The sequence below is a fragment of the Molothrus aeneus genome, chromosome Z, assembly GCF_037042795.1.
Source record: "Molothrus aeneus isolate 106 chromosome Z, BPBGC_Maene_1.0, whole genome shotgun sequence".
NCBI lineage: Eukaryota > Metazoa > Chordata > Aves > Passeriformes > Icteridae > Molothrus > Molothrus aeneus.
Genome location: NC_089680.1, coordinates 9127990 through 9145840, shown reverse-complemented (window position 1 = coordinate 9145840; position 17851 = coordinate 9127990). Strand labels below are relative to the sequence as shown.

General features: G+C 54.4%; 2 protein-coding genes across 4 annotated transcripts; one reads left to right on the top strand and one right to left on the bottom strand.

Moving 5' to 3' along the window:
• The first annotated feature begins 5870 nt into the window (after window positions 1–5870).
• CREB3 (cAMP responsive element binding protein 3) lies at window positions 5871–12958 on the top strand. 3 transcript variants are annotated; one of them, XM_066569169.1, is made up of 11 exons: window positions 5871–5937; window positions 6389–6836; window positions 7527–7664; window positions 7747–8005; window positions 8218–8330; window positions 8547–8639; window positions 9144–9250; window positions 10595–10663; window positions 10819–10903; window positions 11025–11106; window positions 11521–12958. In XM_066569169.1, the coding sequence occupies exons 3-11, from the start codon at window positions 7527–7529 to the stop codon at window positions 11859–11861; spliced, it is 1287 nt and encodes a 428-aa protein (XP_066425266.1). In that variant the 5' UTR covers window positions 5871–5937; window positions 6389–6836; the 3' UTR covers window positions 11862–12958. The 3 variants fall into 3 exon arrangements, with proteins under 3 accessions (XP_066425266.1, XP_066425268.1, XP_066425267.1); XM_066569171.1 differs by having other exon boundaries at window positions 7454–7664; XM_066569170.1 differs by having other exon boundaries at window positions 5912–5931.
• A 3119-nt stretch (window positions 12959–16077) lies between these two features.
• Window positions 16078–17560, bottom strand: LOC136568600 (avidin-like). Its single transcript, XM_066568661.1, has 4 exons — window positions 17489–17560; window positions 16760–16970; window positions 16525–16657; window positions 16078–16111 (listed from the first exon to the last, which is right to left on the bottom strand). Exons 1-4 carry the CDS (start codon window positions 17558–17560, stop codon window positions 16078–16080), a joined length of 450 nt encoding a protein of 149 aa, XP_066424758.1.
• Window positions 17561–17851: the final 291 nt, after the last annotated feature.

The following is a 17851-nucleotide window of genomic DNA, read 5'->3' as shown; positions in this document are numbered from 1 at the left end:
CATGACATCTGAAAAAGGATTCAAGCAGGGTCCAGCTTGAAGGATCAGCTTCATAGAACAGAATCACAGAATCATCAGGGTTGGAAGATCACCTAGTCCAACCACTCACGTAGCACTACCACAGTAACCCCTAAATCATTAGATCATATCACCTAGCACCAGATCCAGATGCCTCTTAAACACCTCCAGGGATGGTGATTCCACCACCTCCCTGGGCAACCTACTCCAATGCCTCATCACCTTAACAGTGATTTTTTAAAATTTTTTTTTGATATCTAATCTGAACCTTCCCTGTCTCAACTTAGGGCTATTTCCTCTTGTCCTCTCACTGCAGGCATGGCAGGAGAGACTGGCCCCCATCTCACTACAACCTCCTTTCAGGTAGTTGCAGAGCTCAGACTTAAAGGATTGCACAGAGCAACTTCTGAGGAAGCCTTCCTCAACAGAGCTCCAATACACCAGAGCTTTAATAACACCTAATCAGAACTGCAATATCTTTATTGCAGAGTAAAAGCTGAAAGAAGTAACTGAAGTAAAAGGTTACACCATACATAAGTGCCCCACTTGCCTGATGCAGCTTGTAAGGGCCTTTCCCTTCACAGATCTACTGTGAAACAGCTTTCAGCGCTTTCCTAGGTTGCCAAATGCCTCAGAGTCCCTCCCAAGTCCTTTGCTCCTGCCCCACTGCTCCATGCCCTCCTCAGAATTCCCTGTCCCTATCTGGCCCCAACCCAATGCTCTCCAGCAGGGACATGCCTTTTCCCCTCCCTGAGTGCCTGCTCATACAGAGCGAGTCCTCTGTTCTGCTGACCCAGGCTGCCTTGTCCTTAAACTCCAGTGATGGGAGGATGCAAGAGCACTGGTGGGATGCACATCTGCTTATTCTCTTTTAGATTCATTTGCTCCTACCAGACTTCCTATTATGGCTGTCAGGGAAAGCTGATCTTGCATCCTCAGCCTGGCCTGGGAAGGTTCTTGGGTAAAATCTGCTGGCAGCCTTCCTCGCAGTGCAGCAGCACTTGGTGAGTCTGTGCATCCCTGCCTGGCACTGCCAGCTCCAGTCCCCCTGGGAGGGGGTACACCAGCAGCAGGCTGCTCTCAAACACAGACCTGAGCAGCCTAGGGGCAGGATCCGTGTCCAGTTTTGGCCAGGAGCAAGTCACAGGGCAAGGGCTCTGCTCCTGCAGAGCCATAAAGCCACGCTGGTGGTGCAGGGTGGGAGGCAGGGACCAAGGAGCGTGCCGCCTCCGCCAGCACATGGAGCGGCTCCAGCTCTGCATTCCTGAGCCGTTCTGCAATGTTTCTGTGGAGGCCCGTGGCCCCCACTGTCTCCGCTGCTGAGGAATGAAATGCACTTCAGCGACGGAGCGACGGAGCCCATCGGCGGAGGGAAGGAGGTGGCAGAGGCACCCGCCCCTGCCATTGCCATCTATCCGGAAGCACTAGCAAAGCTGTGGAGCTGAACAAATGAGGAACACCCTGTCATGGAAAGGGTTTTCCAAGTATTTTATATGCAGGGCGGGCTGCTGCGGTCACCAGGCCAACTTCTCTACATCTAAAAATATTCTCAAATTGAGCATAAAGCTGCTTTCCATCCCTCTGCAGGAAAAGGAGAACATGCCACTGACAAGACAAGGTCAGAGACCACAGAGGAAAGAGTGGAGGACGTCAGACAGTAGAGAGGAACTGAGAGGAGCCAGGACATCTGCCACTAGTTCTGCATCCTCTTCTTGCCCTCACAAAGCCACCCAAAACCAGGCGTGCACCAGAGGCACCCCTTAGCACATCCTTCACAGGGGTCATTGTGCTTCCCAAGACCCCACAAGAAGATGACTGCTCAAGCCTTCCCACTCCCAAACACAAAAAAATTACAGAGCTCAGAAGGGAAGATGCTGATGACATCAAGGAAAACCTCAGAAAAAAGGGAGATGGTTCACTTCAATTTCCATATTCTATGGAAAAAGTCAAGGCTCTAGCAGCTGAACTTTGTTCACAGCAGTGTCTAGAGTAGAAACATCCTCTGCTGCAAAAGGACACCTTCTCAAACTGGGGTGAGGTTTGCCAGCAAAACGTGGCAACTAATCACACAAGGTTTGCAAATCTGCTGCCCAGTGCGAGGGCATCAATGCAGGGCTTGGCCCCTATAGATCTCTCCACTCTGTGAACCATGTGGAGAGAGAAAAGCTGGACTGGATGTAACAAATGAGACAGCGTGGGAGCCTGGCACTGCAAACCAGAAAAAAAAAGGACAGTGAAACTCAAGCTGTCCCCCTAGAAAGAAGAAAAACAAAAAACCCAAACAAACCAAGTCTTGATGAACACACACCAAATTTTTTGCTGGCTCACCTCCAGAGAAAGCAAACCCATTCTCAGTCAAACCTATTCTCAATCACGTTGTCAGTATGCAAAAACAGATAAGGCACCAAAACAGCCGGGTTAACACACTTCTGCATTTTATAGCAAGTTGTGTGCAACCCTTTTTGAACCACGGGCACACTTCTGAGCCAATCCCAAGATGATGACGGGGAGGGGTTAACCTTGGTGGGGTCCGACCACTTCCCCTGGGAGCTGCTGCAGCTTCCTCCATCGCACCCCACGCAAGGTGAGCAAAACCGAGACGGCAGCAGAGGCCTCCAGGCTCTGCCTGAGGGCAGAGTCAGAGCAGGCAGGGCTGCGGGCAGACGGGACCTGTGTGGCCCAAGGAACCACCGTGACATTGCCAGGGACACTGACAGTGGGTTTTTGCTCACGTGATGGAATTACTGTATTTTTGTCGGAGGAGTTCACTGCTGCAATAACGGTTACATGGAAGGGTTTGTGTCCTAAAAGACAAAAAAATCACGCAAAATTCAACTGCGGACAGCTGGAACGCTTGTGATGAGTTTCCAGAAAAAGCTGCAAATCTTCAGATGCAACAGTTCTGCCATTTTTATTACGTTCTTTCTTAAGGGATACTCCGAAAGAAGTTTTGTAATGGGGTTTGGTTTTTTCCTTCTTTTTTTATGGCAATACCAAATTTCACCTGGGAAAAGCCCCACTGCAGGAAGCTTTATCAGCTGCAAACCATCCCAGTGCTGGGGTTTTCCACAGGCACAGTCAAGTCAGTACAGCCACTAGCACAGCTAGGAAGATACCAGGCCACCAAAACACAATGTCTGCAGCAGCGACTTGGCCATCATGTCAGCATCTTCACTCCAGCAGCATCAACAGGGTCAAAAATTAAGCTGATAAGAAGCCAGACTAGACTCTGGCTGGGTTCTCCAGTGCAGGACCAGTACACACAGCCACAGCAGGCACTGAGGTAGACAGGGCTCAGCCCTGCACCAATGGGAAGGCTGAGCCAGCAGCCCCAGCTGGTTTAGTGTCACACGCTGCTGAGACCGTTCAGCCCAGTTCCTCTTTCCCAGCTGCATGTCCACGTCAGATGGGAGGACAGTTTCTTCCAGCTGAGGCTGAGCTTGCTCCTGGGGAGCATAAGTGGCTGTCAAGGCCAGACACAGCACCCCTGTGACCACTCCACTGTTACCCACGGCTAGGACAGGAGCATCCTCTCACTCCTGCAGGGAGGGCAGCCCTGCTCTGCATGGGAAATGGGCAGGGGCCAGGCAGCTGGGCTGGAGGATCGCAGCCGCAGCCTGCCTGCCTGCTCAAATGCACTGAGCTGAAGTAGCTCCAGCTATTGACTGCCAACATTTCGCACACATCTCACATCCTGTCTGCTCCTGCTGGGCATCCCTTGACCTCCAAAGGAATGGAGCACAAATCGTGGCACCTCTAGACTGCCCATGACGAAGGCAGGCACGGGGACCAGTGGGACTCCAGCCGCAGCCTCTCCTGCATCCTTAGCAAGCTGGTCCTCTAGCACAGGACCCCAAGAGCAGGGGTTGAGGTGCAGTTCATGCTGTTATGACCTCTGGAAAGCACTGGGTCCCCTGATCCAGGCACCCATGGTTCCCACAACAAGTAACTTGCCCAGCACTGTGCTGCTGGGCAGGCAGAAAGGTGAAAGAAAGAGGAGAGCATGGCTGCATTCTGGGGTCATTTCACCCAGCAGCCAGCAAAGCTCAGTTCTGAAAAGAAGGGCACCCCACAGGACCCTCTTCCCCTTTCCTCAGCGTTCCCACTCCCCCTTCTCTAAATCTAATGGGATGTGTCACTTTGGGAAGCACCAGATTCCTGCTGCTGCCATTCAGCAAGGGAACAGAGTGCTTGACTGGTGCTTCCCATGCACCATCACAGATTCACTTAGCACTTGGGCGCTTTCACCCTATGACCCAGGGACAGGCAGGTGGTCTGAATCCTCCACTGGGCAACTCACAGCTTTTGGCAAAACTAAAGATCTCAAAAATATGTGCCCTCCCCTTCTCAGCAGTGAGGCTCGGAGAGAGAGAGAAGGGAGTAAACAATTATCGCTACCAAATATGGGTCTAACAGCCAGCGATGAAGCCACGGCAGAAGCATGTAGACATCCTGCCGGCAGATTCAAAGGGATGGGGAATTTGCAGGGGCTGGGGCAGGATCCGGCAGGGAACAAACAGCCAGAGGATGGGGCAGTGTTTCCCCCTGCTTGGTCAGTTGCTTCGGCCGGGACAAGGGGGGGACCCACGCCTTCCCCGACTGGGGCCAGTCCCACCCTGCTTGGGAACCACCCCAGCGCCCCATCCCGGGGCCTATGGCCAGCTGTGTGTCCTGGTGGGAACTGTTGCGGTGACCACCCCGGCTTCGCTGTGGCCATGAGAAGCGCTGTGCCCTCGTATCCCACCCAAAACCACGCAGCAGAACACAGACACCCTTGCCACTCGCTCTTCCCCACGTCCCGGCAGGGTGAGCGGAGCGCCTGGCCTGCCCCAAAGTCCCCACGGACCGCGGACCCTCGGCCACGGCCAGGCTCGTCCAGTTCGGTCCCCAGGAACCCCCGAGGTGAGGATGCTGGCCCGGGCCTCGCCACGGTGGACTCCAGGCCCGAGCCTGGTGAGGCAGGGCAAGGGCAGCGCCGGGGATAACGTGGCCGCGCCATTCCCTGCTGCCCCGGAGCCTCCGGGTGGCGCTGGCCCCACGGGCGATCTGGGCATGCCAGAGTGAACCCCGGAAGCCCTCGGGTCACCGCAGCCCCGCGGACAAGCCCCGGTTGGAGCAGGGAAACCCCGGTAACCGGAAAGCTGCTTCCTCCCTGCCTCCCCGCCATTTACCGGGCGGGGTGCAGGGAAGGGTCCCCGGGACATCCGTTTCCGGCAGCCTCCCGAGAGCCAGGACGCTGCCAGTCCGCAGCACCCCACTTTGCAGCCCCCCCTCCCCGGTTACCGGGACACCGTGTGTCCTCCGTCCCCCGTCCCCGTACCTTTGCGCGGGCAGGAGCAGCGCGGCGGCCCCGCGACGCTGAGGGGAGCTGAGCAGGCGGCACCGCCCGCTTCCCGCCCCCCCCCCCGCTGCGCATGCGCCAGAACACGGCGCGCTGCCGGGTGACACGGCGCGGCAGTGCACGGTGTCCCGAGGCTACGCTCCATCCGGACACCGCGCCACGGGCATCCCACTCCCACGGACAGCGCTGCTCTGTGCCCGCGGGGCCCGGCCCGACGCCCCGGGGCTGGGCACGATTCCGCGCCCGCGCACCGTGGCCGTACTCCACCCGCTGCTCCGCACCCCCCGGGTACTGCACCGCACCCCCGGGCGCCCACCCGCCCCAGGACACCCCTGGGGCCTCGCATGACCCCTCTACCCGTCTCTCCCATCCCCTCCTCTCCCCTCCTTTCCCCGCCCGCCCGCGCTCCCACCGCCCCCGCGCGCTCCCGGCCCCCCTCCCCCCCTCTCCTCCCCCAACCAATGAGCGACCGGGGCGTCAGCGCGAGAGGGGGAGGGACGGTGCGCGCTGGCGCTCCTTGAGACCGGCTGACGTCACCGCCCTGCGTTGGGTGCGGCGAGGCTGAGGCTGAGGCTGAGGTGAGGGGCGGAGGGGCGCCGGGCTCGGCCGCGGCCGCGGCTGGGGGCTCCACTGCTGGGAGGGTCCAGGAGGCCCGGCCGGGGCTGAGATGGGCTGCTTGGTTCTTCTCGGGTGGGTGTCCCGGCCCCTGCGCTCCTTCTGCCGCACCTGCTCCTCCTGTTCCTGTGCTGGCCCTGCTGCCTGCCCGGCGCACACTCCCTGGGGGGGAAGCTGCTCCTGTGGAAGCCATCGGCCCTTGCCTGGATTTGCCCGGCTCCTCTTCGTCTTGTTGCTGAACTTTCTGCTGACAGCTCTTCCCTCAATCAGCTGGCGCAGCCGCCCTGGCTGGGCACTACCCTGACCTTCTCGTTTTGGGCGGGGTTTCAGGTGGTTTTGGTGGTATTCTATTTTTATGGGGTTTTTTGTGTTTTTTGTGTTTTGTTTTTTTTTTGTTTTTGTTTTTTTTCCCAGACCGTGACACTTGACAGCTAGATGTGAAAGCTTAGCAGTGCTGATGGAGAGGTGCAATGGATGCCTGCGCTCTGACAGCCTGAGCGGTGCCGGGGCTCAGGCACCGCCCACGAGCCGGCCGGGCTGATCCCGGTGAGAGCCATGCGGGGCCTCATCTCCTCAGGGACCGAGGCTCCTGGGCCATGTCTTGTCAGGACCTAACAGCAGCAGCCCGAGCTGGGACCAGACAGAGCTAAAGCTGCCACAGCCACACAGGTGCACAAGGGCCAGGCAGGGTTTGGCTGCAAGTCCCTCACTCTGCCCTCCGAGTACCTGTGGCCGCCTCCAGCCACTGAGCTCTGCTGCTCTCCTGCAGCCAGGCCCTGACGTCCCTGGCAGCAGGAACAGCTCTCCAGGTCACTCCTCAGGGCTGAGAGACACTTTACCAGTGTCTGATCTCTACAGCGAGGTAAGGAGTATTTTACTTTCAGCCTAAAGGTATATTGTGTGCTAATGACATTAATATATATCCATCTATTTATTTATTACAATATCCACTTATTTATTACAAGTGTGTTAACAACGTTTTACAGCTGTCTGAATTGCTAAGTTGTCATCTAAGTCTGTCAGATCACTCATTAATCACTGTTCAGTGATCACTTAAACACCGTTTGATTGCCATTTGCTTTTTGTTCAGTCATTGATTACTTAGCATTTTATCATAATTTAATCATTAACAGAATCCCTTTAGTTAAAACCTCAACAATGACTGTTCTTAATTTTCATGGGACGGGAAGCTCTCCCTGCTGGCTGCACACCAGGGGTTATGGCACCTTCAGGCTTCTGTGGAACAGCAGAATCTTGCATGCTCTCCACACCATTAAGCCTGGGATTGTTTCACTTTTCCTCTCCTTCCTGCAGCTTTTATGCTCTGGGTGGATGGAGCGTGGGTCCTGTGGCTGGGTCCCAATAATCTTGTGGGGAAAATGCTGTATTGTTGTCACTGGTGGTGCTGTAATAGCCTGGCTGGAGAAGTGAACTGGCCATCCCTGCTGTTGACATTGCATGGCGATACTTTGTCTATAGGGTCTGAGGGACACCTTAAAGCAAGGCTGGTGTCTCCCGTTGTGCCTGTGCTCACTTTGGGTGTCATGCTCAGATGTCGTGCCCAGAGGAACTGGATGCCCTGGCAGATGTGGATCTGCTTGACTTTCTTTTGAAGGATGATGCTCCCTGCCCTGAAATCCCAGGGGGGCAGAATTGTCTGCTGGAAGACTGGGGCCTGCCAATGCCTGAGGTGAGTTCTTTGTGAGGAATTGCTGCTGAGCTGAGGTTTAGGAGGTTTGTCTCCCTGCTGAGTAACAGCTGTTCCTCTGCAGCTCCTGGACAAGGAGATGGATGACTTCATCAGCTCACTGCTGAGCCCTTTAGAAGATGAACCAGACAGGGTCAGTTATTTGCCTGCCAACAATGACAACAGCATTTCTGAGGATCAGCATCTCTCCCGTTGCCTTGGTAACAATTTTGCCAGCCAAGACATTGTGCTGGTTGATCATAACTACTCCCTTCACCAGGACTGGCCTGCACTGGAAAGTGTGAGGTCTGACATGACCGAAGGAGATGTTACCATTGAGCTAGGTGAGTGATGTGTATGGACTCTTTCTGCCCTGGCTGCAGGCAGAAAAGAGAAAAGCAGTCCCATACTGGTTTGTTTTGGTGGGCAGAGATGGAGGGAGCTAAGAGTAGAGGCTTTCTGCTGTTGTAAAATTGCTATTTCATGCCACTCAAAGCTGGCTCGTCAGGTGCTGCCTCAGTGGGGCCCGGCATTTGACTTGTCTTTCCTTCCCCAGGGGCATGGGTGGGTTTGGAAGGCACAAGTCAGGCACTGGAACAGAGCACCACTTCCCCCGTTGCTGTTGCTGTGGAAGATGAACCCCAGCTTGTGCCTGGATCCATGGTACAGGTACTGACTCCCATGCCTGTGGACCCCAGCCTTTGCTTCTCACATCTCTCCTTCTCTTCTGACTTGACTCCTATGAGGGGTATTGCTGAGGGAAAGCATGACATTACTTTGGGAGAGCTGATTCCAGTTCTTTGTGTTTGCTGCATGCCCTTGCTGGCCCAGGATGGACTCCCTGTATTATACATTCTCAGTAGGCTTTTTTTTGCTGTTTTCTAGTCTGACTTCCCAGAGCTGGTCCTGACAGAGGAGGAGAAGCAGCTTCTGGAGAAAGAAGGTGTTATATTACCAACCTGTCTGCCACTGACCAAAGTGAGTCCTCACTGGAACAAAACAGACCACTCAAATGTATCGGGTAGTGTAGGGGTTTGAAACTGCAGGACAGTGCCTTGATGAGAATATTGGTGTCCAGGTGCTGCATTCAGGGTAGTGTTCATCTGGGCTTGCTGTCCTTTTTCTTCTTTTGAGTCCAGGGTTTCATCCATGTGCACAGCAGCTTCTGGCTGCTGTCAGTCTCCCTACTCATGGCTGTTTGCAGGAGGCAGTTACACCACAAGTGCCTCCAGCTATTTTTTTCCTGCTTGCCTAGTGGCTTGTGGTCTGTGTGCTTTTCATTTTCCTTAGGTACACCTCACTTTTGCTAAGTCATGGAAGCTGCTGGCTGCATCAGCAGGCCAGGGTTTGCCTTGCTGTTTATTCAGTAGTGTGGGAAGGACAGAGGACATGAGCACTAGGGCTGTGCTATATTTGAGGGTGGTCTGAGAGGGTGGGATTGCCAGCACCCTGGCATTGCTGTTAATGAGGTGACCCTTGCAGGCTGAGGAGCGAGTTCTGAGGAAAGTGCGTCGTAAGATTCGGAACAAGCAGGCAGCTCAGGATAGTCGTCGCCGGAGGAAGATCTATGTGGATGGCCTGGAAAACAGGTATGCTCACACAGCAGTGTCGTCCAACCCTGAGGGGACCCATATGTTCTTTTATGGATCCTTGGCAGAATGATGATGGCACTAAATTGTCATTTCAGCCAGAACCTCGTTTTCCTATCATGTTACAATTAGTATAGCAGACGATTTGTGATTAGAGTGGCAGAGTTTTTCTACAAGCAGAATCAATGTAGTACAGTCTATAACCACTGTAATACAGGATCTATCATACAACTTAACTTAAAATTTCTAATCACCTTCATTCTAATACCTCTTAACTTAAAATTTCTAGTCACCCAGGCCCCCTGCAGATTGGATCAGATCTTAGTAGATGGTTCTGTGTATTAATATAATGATCATAATGTAGATTCAAAAATGATACAAATAATACAAGTCTCTCCCTCAGTCATGGGAGGAAGCAGGCATTGGTAGATGTGTCCTTGAGCAGAGGGATCCTGAGCTGTCCAGCAGAAATTCTACTCCCAAGGTGCCCTTAGGACTTTCTAATTGCTTGATTTTGTGGACAGTGCACTCTGTGCTGTTGTGCTTCCCTGCTCTGTGATAGGGCTCTCTGCAACACAGAGCTGGCTGTGTGCCTGTGACCTTCAAGACTGGTAAGGGAAGGGCCTGTGCCCAGGGACTTTCAGGCTGGCAAGGAGAGGAAGAAGAAATCTGTTTGCTTTGGTACTTGTTGCACAGGACCTTCAGTGCCTGATAACAAGGGTCAGGGAATGAATACGTGACTTGTTGGGTCACAGAATAGCTGCTCCCCACCTGCATGGCCTTAGTTGTGCTGACCACTTTGCCAGGTCTGGGATCAGGGGGTGCCTGTCACAAGCTGCTGTGCTGTTCAGCTGCTGGGCTCCTGTCACCCGGAGCAAAAAGTGAGGCTAGCCCTGTGCGGCAAGAGCTCCCTGCAGAGGGTTCAGAACATCAGGGTGAAGCCTGTTCGGTGCTCTTGTGCTTGGAGATGGCCAAGAGCTTGCTCTGTTCAAGCCAGGTAGCTGACCTGCAAGGATGAATGTGTTTTCAGGTCAGGCTAGTTAGTAATACAGCCTGATGTCACAGATCTGCAGGGCTGGTGTGCTGCTAGGAGGGAGCATCCATAGGGGTTAATCAACTGGATTCAATCAATCTTGCTTCTCTGCAAGACTGGCAGGCTTCATTCCTGCCCATATCTGATATGAAGTGGTGCTCTCTGGGCTTTGCTGCACATGATACCAGGTGGACCCCAGGACCAATTTTGTCTGCCCAGCCACCCAGAGATGGTGACTGATGTAAAATCTGCACTGTTGACCAACAAAATCTCTCTGGTTTTCCCCCACACCTCTCATCTTTCATGGGAAGGGTGGCAGCCTGCACAGCTGAAAACCATGAACTGGAGAAGAAGGTGCAGCAACTGCAGAAGCAGAACATGTGAGTTTGTCTTGTTGAGTTTGGCAGGAGAAGTGGTGGGGAAGGCTGTTCCTGTTCTCAGGACTGTGGCCTGTCCCTAGCTGCAGAGGGTGGAGGGAAATGTGCAGGTGTAGGTCCACCTGCTGTGCTAACCTGCATTTCGTGCTCTGCTGCAGGTCACTGCTCAGGCAGTTGCAGAAACTGCAGGCCTTGGTGAGACGGTCTGCCCCCAAAACTACCAGAAGAAAAACCTGTACCATGGTAAGTGGCTTCTGTGGAGGAGTCCCTGCTGTCCTCACAAGTTTGGGAGAGAGGTATTTATTGCATTTAGTGATGCCTGTCCATCTCCTTTGCTGAGATGTGCTGATCTTTCTGTTTCCAGATCCTGGTTCTGTCCTTCTGCCTTGTTCTGTCCCCCAGCATCCGCTTACCTGGGAGCGTAGAGCCACAGCAGGAGCTCAAGGGTGAGTGAGTGGTCCAGGCTGGGGCTGAGGTGTGGCTCCAGGTGAAGTGCTGCCTTCCCCAGAGACAGCCTGAACTGTGGGGGCGCTTCCAGCTCAGCATCCCCTTCCCTGGGGTGACCACTAGGTTTGTCTTGCCCCAGCTCTGGACTCTTCCTCAGCCCTGCTGCAGAGGCCTGCCTGAAAGCAGGGCCCTGTGCCAGGGGCGGTGCAAGGACAGGAGAGTTCCGGTCCCTCTTGGAGCACAAACTGTGCTTGTGCCTGGCAGCTGTGCAGCATCCTCTCCCCGCCTCCCCTGGGAAGAGGAAGTCCTGGTTAAACAGTTTGTCCTCTCTCCTGGACTCTGTGGTAGCTCCATGCTTAGCACAGGAGGGTGGGAGGCTGGAAATGACAGGGTTGGTTCTACCTCTCTTACAGTGCTGTCACGGCAGATCCGCGAGTTTCCGAACCAGGGAGCACCTGATGTGCAGCATGACACTGAGCTGGAGGGCTTCAGCCCAGATCCTGGAGGCTCCTTGCTGTTGGGCAACCTCAGTCAATCATGGGAAGAGAGGCAGGGTCCACTTAACTCCAGTTCTAGATCTTTCAACAGCAACTCATCCTCTGATCTTCCAGGAGCAGCAGGCTCCAAGCCAGGCTCACCCCAGAGTGATCCTTTGCCGGCAGCAGTGTTGGTGCCATGGAAATCCAAGGGTCAGGAGTGGGTAGAAAACCCTGACCGAGTTCTCATCCAGCAGCACCATGCCAATGAGATGTGACCAGTGCTGCATCCTGCTCCTTGGGATGATACTGGGCATCCCGTGGAGCAGGGACAGATCTGCAGTAACAGATTATCTATCCAAGCAGTTTCTTCTGAATACTCTCCTCATTGCCAGTGACTCAGAGGGTTTACCAGGAAGGAATTGATCTGACATTTTTTATCCGATTCCATCTGAGATGGGACAGGAAATTCTGAGAATTTCACTATGGCTGCTGATGTGGCTTGCAGCCCAGAGTGCATCTGGTGGCTTGTAGGGATGAGCTGTGGCAGGGAGAGTGGAGGCAGTTGGACTGAGGTGCCAGTACTTGGTCTGACTGGATGCAGCTGGCAGTGGAGGCTGCTGCCCTGCTTCTTCACTGCCCAGCTGGAGATGAAGGCACTTCCTAGTCTGTGTTGTGACCCCAAACATATGTTCCGTGTCAGTGCCCCTTAATCCTGCAGTGCTGCCTGATTTCTAAGGTGTGAGGTAGCAATTTGACCTTCAGTGTTCTCACAGTAGTAGTCCTGCCTGCTGCTGCAACAGACCCAGCATGTCGCCTGTTCCTGCTAGCTTTTGAGCCATGGCCACATCTCCCAGCCTGGCTAGAGGAGGTAATGTGGAGTCCTTCCTGAGTCATGTGTGCTGTTTGCCTACTGTTAGGGCTGAGCCTTTCATCTGCAGGCTTTTGGGCTTCAGGGAGCAAGCATGCCTTGAGCCAGACTGCTGAGGCAGCACATTCAGAGAGCAGTAGAGCTGCTTGCTCTTTTGAAGGCATTCCTGGCCACAGGACAGTTTCAAAGCCATGTCCTTGTGTGCCCAAGCCTTGCTGTGCTGGCTGGTGATGCAGTCAATGGTTCTGGGTTGAACAGAAACACTTTGAGCTGGTGAGCAGTGTCTTTGCCAGAGTGCAGCTTAGTGGTACCTGTAGACATCTCCTTGTCCTACTGCAGAACATTCCATAGAGTCATATAGAATGGTTTGGATTGGAAGGGGCCTCTAAAGGTCATCTAGTCCGGTTCTCCGTGCAATGAGCAGGGATAGCTTCAAATTGGATCAGAATAATAATGAATAGCTTCCTTATTAATAGAGTCTAAATAAATATTGATGGTGTGTGACTGCGTCCTCTCTGGTTGTTTTGGCAGGGTGCTGGGCTGCTGGGGGCTCTACCTGGGGCTGGGAGCCTTGTGGGAGAAACCCAGGGGAGGTTCGGGGGCAGTCCCTCTCAGAGCGATGCAGGGGAAGTCCGCCTGGCTGTGGCTCTGCACAAGGGCTTGTTGAGGCACAGTGTGGGTTTGCAGGGCTGCTGCTTTGCTCTCACCCCGCTTCAAAGGTGCAAAAGCACTCTTGGAGAAAAGTGTATGTGGTGAGCAGCCAGCACCCACCACGCACACGCAAGCCTCCTGCGCTGCGGAAGCAGCAGCTTCCCCTGGAGGAAGCGTGAGGAGCCGGTGTCAGCCCCGCCGCTGCTTTCGTAATGGGAGCTGCACAATCGCAGGAAGTGGAGCAGGGCCAGGGTGCTGCAACAGCCACAGCGTGGGCCTTGCCTGCTGCGGGGTTACTAAATTCAGGATTATCCCTGGGTCTGGTTGGGGTCACTGGGTCCACAAGAGGCCCTGGCAGACCCTGAGCTCAGGCTGCAGAGCCCATTGTAGGATGTGGGGGCACAGGAGTTCAGCAAGGCAGGGAGTGCAGGAAGCTTCACACTCGCATCTCACCCAGGGAGCAAAACCAAGCAAGATATGAGACAGTGTTGTGTCCGCAGGGGAGACAGCCAAGGAGAGGCTCATCCAGGGCCTCTGCCTCAGCATGCTCCCAACAGGGCTGGGTCACAGCTCTACCCTGGCCAGGACTGACAGCCCTTGAGCATCACCAGGGAACCACTGGAACGCTTTCCCCAGGAGGCATGCATGGCATCTGGAAGGTCTAGGACCCCGTCCACACTTCAGTTTAATTTTCTGCAGTCTGAGGACAGGATGTGTAATGCCCCTCAGCACTTTAGTTTCATTTTTTTGCAGTTCGAAGCCAAGGTACGTAATGTTCTGTTCCCATCCTACTTTCATTTTTGCAGTTCAGGGTCAGTGTGTGTAATGGTCTGTTCCCCCTTTAGTTTCATTTTTTGCAGTTGAAGGCCAGAGTGTGTAGTGTCACAGATGTTACACAGTGTCTCTGACCCTGCAGTAATCAATTATCAAATGAACCATCTGAAGTAATACATGGTGGCGTTGCCAGGAAACCTGGGAGCAGCCATGTGAGCTGGTGTTTGCCTGGGTATGATGGGGTCAGTATTGCTCTTTGTAGCTGTCTGGCTTGCTTGGCCAGATGTCAGGAAGGGAGATAACTCTGGGAGAGCAGGCAGGGAGCCAGGAGCTGGGAGTTTTGGGGAGGACTGCTCTATGGTCTCAGCTCATAATGGCCCAAGTCTGCTGTATTACATTGCTTCCTGTGTTCCTGTGCCAGTCCCACAGCAACCAGCTCTGGAGACACAAATGAAGCTCAGCCTGGACCTCATGCCTTGAGTTAAAGGACAGCAGTGATTAAAGAGCTCATAATGAGTCTTTTGGCTGAGGACTTGATTATATCAAGCAGAGGGGCAGGAGCCAACTGATATTCTTGCCACCCTCCTTGTCTTCTTTGCTGCAGATCCCTGCTCTTTTTCCTAGCATGCTGTGGTGTCAGAACATGGTCTGCATGTGCACTGGGGCTGCTTGGATGCACACAGAGCCCCACACTCTGCCTTAGGTCAGTGTTATGGTCCCAGCTTGTGTCCCCACCTTGTTCCCTCTGTTATGCCCAAGGTCGACCTGTATCTCCCCTGTGTCCCAGCAAATGCCTTTGTCAGTGTCATGGGACTATGATGGCAGACTGGAAGTATGAGCTTTTCAGGGCAAAATATCCTGGACAGTCCTTGGCAAGTCCCAGATGGGTGTTGCCAGATGGAAACAGAATCTTTTCTGCTTGGTGACTCCTTAAGTATCAGAGTATCTTCTCCTTTCCGTGATAGTGATGTATTGAAAATTGTGAAAACATAAAATGAAATTTGCTTTCTATTGCTAAGGAAGTCCTAGGCCATGTAAGCAATGCAAAACATTTCCTGATCGTGGCTTTAAACTAATCAGGTTTGCCCTTTAAAAAAAAATATTAATTAGGGTTTCTCAGAGAGATGGAAAATTCAGTCAGTAGCAGAAACAAGATATATCCACCTCTTCAAGGGAAATCTAAATCCTGTGTCATCATCCATCCTATTTTTATCCACTAGCACCAGCTGCTGGATATTGGTGGAATCAGAGAAACTAACATCTGAAAACTGGTTTAAAAAGCAGCTGGAAATACAGTGATGGAGCCACTGCCTCCTTCCAGCTCTCACAGCTGGGCACCTCATCCCTGGGCCTGCTGAACCCCCAGGAGTCATGTTAGGAGCACTTTGGCAAAGTGTCTAAGGCAGAAGGCAGAGAGGTCGGGCTGTGATGCCTAAAAAAGTCCAGCCAGTGCCAGATGTGCCCTTCCCCTGTTCTCTTTCCTTGGCGATGTCTGGACATCTTGGCTGGAGACACACCCCCACGCATTCCTCGGGGGACACAGCCGAGGGGTGTCCCGAAGGGACTCTCGGGGCGGGGTATTAGGGAGCTTTCCCCGGGCCTGGGATGGGAGGGCAGCTGGCAGCCGGCCAGGGCTGCACATCCACCAGGGCTGGGAACCGGAGGCTGGCGGCTCTGCAAGGGTCATTTGCAGCGCCCCGTTCGCGCACCCAAGAGCTTCCCGTGCTCCCGCGGGGAAGGTTCTGCGGTGTTCCTTCTGCCTGGCCACAGCCCGGTTTGTCCCCCATCTCTAGGGACATCTGGGAGTGACCCCTAGGGATGTGTTACCCAGAGCATAGCATCAGGTTTGCAGGCACAATCCTGCTGCACACTGCCAGGGAGGGGAGCTGGGACAGTCGCCATCCCTAGGGACTCTGCTGGCCTCAGCCTTGTCTTTTTCAGTCTCAGTGCAGCATGAAACCTCCCTCTGGGAGGGTGGCTGCTGGGTGAGACAAACCCCACAAGTTTGAGTTAGGGCAGAAGACAGAGCCAAGCCCCGCATCCCCACAGAAACTCTTTATTTTGCATCTGGTGAACTTGCCTAAGAAAGCATGAACCTCTGGGCTGAGGTTGCACCTCAAGTGCAGCATGCTGGTGTGGGCAAAGTCTGCCTAGGCACTCCTTGCAATCCTGAGCCCGCTGGATTTTCCCACTTGCTGTCATTTTATCCGTGTGAAGGTGCTGGTGCCAATCCTGCAGAAAACACCAAATCAGATGGGGTCATGCCTGCTTTGGAGGGTAGAGAGGAAGCCCAGGGGGAGCATTGTGTGGCTGACTGAGGTACTACAGGTTCCAACAGCCTATGGCAAAAGCTGTGCTAGGTGCTAACATCTTTTCCTTCTCTTCCTGCTGTGGAGAGTGGAAAGAAGGCCCCAGAGAGGGTTCTCTGTGGCCAGAGCCCATCCAGGGATCCCCCACCTTGAGGCACATCTGGCATGCAGGGGTGGATCATGTTACACAGATGCTCCGTAGCCCTTGCATATCACTGGTGACAAACCCATTCCACCCTCATGGTCCTCCCCTGCTTCACCCTGTGGGATTTCTCCCTTCTCCAGCCTGAGTTGCAGAAGACCCTGGCAGAGCAATGGCTGGGACCCAGCACTCACCGGGTGCCTTTCCAGTCCTCTGCAGGACTGTCGGCTGCCTCTCGCAGGAGCCACAGGGCATGCAGGGTCTCCTCCCCCTTGGGGTCCACATAGCACTGGCCCAGGAAGACACTTGTCTGGGCAGTCTCTGAGTCTGGAAGCGTTTAAGGTGATGTGAGTCAGGTAGAGAGGCACAAGGTCACCCTGTGTCCTGCTGGCATCCCCGCCCGCAGGATGATGTCCCCCTGCTGCCTACCTTGGAGCCTCCAGTTCACAGTGAAGGAGAAGGTGGGCTGTGGGACCAGCTCTGTATCTTGTTGGGACCCCTCCAGTGGTGAGGTGAGGAGTTCTGAGTAGCCAGCAGCAGGTCCCGGCAGGTAAAAACCGGAGAATCTATTGTCCTTGTCCAAGGTGGACACAACCATCCGGCAGCTGGTGTCACTCCGCCACGACCCGGAGAGAAGGCACTGCAAGGCCGGTGTGCTGGGTTGGAGGGAGGGACAGGGGGGAGCAACCTGCTCCCACCCCTTCACCCTGGCTCTGCCCAGAGATGTCTGCAGCAGTGGGTGGTGTGCCACGGACCTGATGTGCCACTGGCATCACCATCTCAGTGTGAGCATCATGCCTGAGCTGTAATCCAGCTCAGCCACTGTCCAGGATGGTTTCACCCACCAAGGGAGAGTGAGACCCCCATGCTGAAGCACCAGGTGTGCTGCTTTCCCTACACTCTGGGGGGGAAAACAGGAGCTGTCTGGGGTATGGTTGTTTGCCTTCCTCTGAACGACTTCTGCAGCAAGAAGCACCTTGCAGGAGCAGTCCCTTCCTCCCAGCCTCATTGCAGCTTCCCTCAGTGCAGCACAGTGCTGTTCCCACCAGCTCCAGCAGCCCAGCCCTGGCTCCCTGCTAAGCTATGGTGCCCAAGCAGCAGACTTTGGAGTCTAGCAGGATGTCAGCCCCACATCCCCACTGCCATCTGTCCCCATACCTTCCTCTCCACAGGGGCCACACACACTGCCAGGGCAAGGGCGAGGACCAGGGCAAAGGCACTTCTCCCCATGGCTGCAAGGCTGCTAAGAGCTCCTCCCAGCCCTACAGCCTGGCACCCTTTATAGGGCTGTAACTGGAGCCCCACCAGCACCAGGATGGCAGCTGTGAGATGAATGGCTTGATGTCAGGGTGCCCGGGACAGGCGAGGGAGGTGGGCAGGTCTGCATGACCTGGTCAGGGCTGAAGGAATGCAGGAATAAGCACGGCTGGGCAGAGGAGTGGGGACACAAGTTTTTTATAAGGCCCTATAGTGACCTGCAAAGCATCAATACCTTCTTTGGGAATCTACCTCCCATGCACA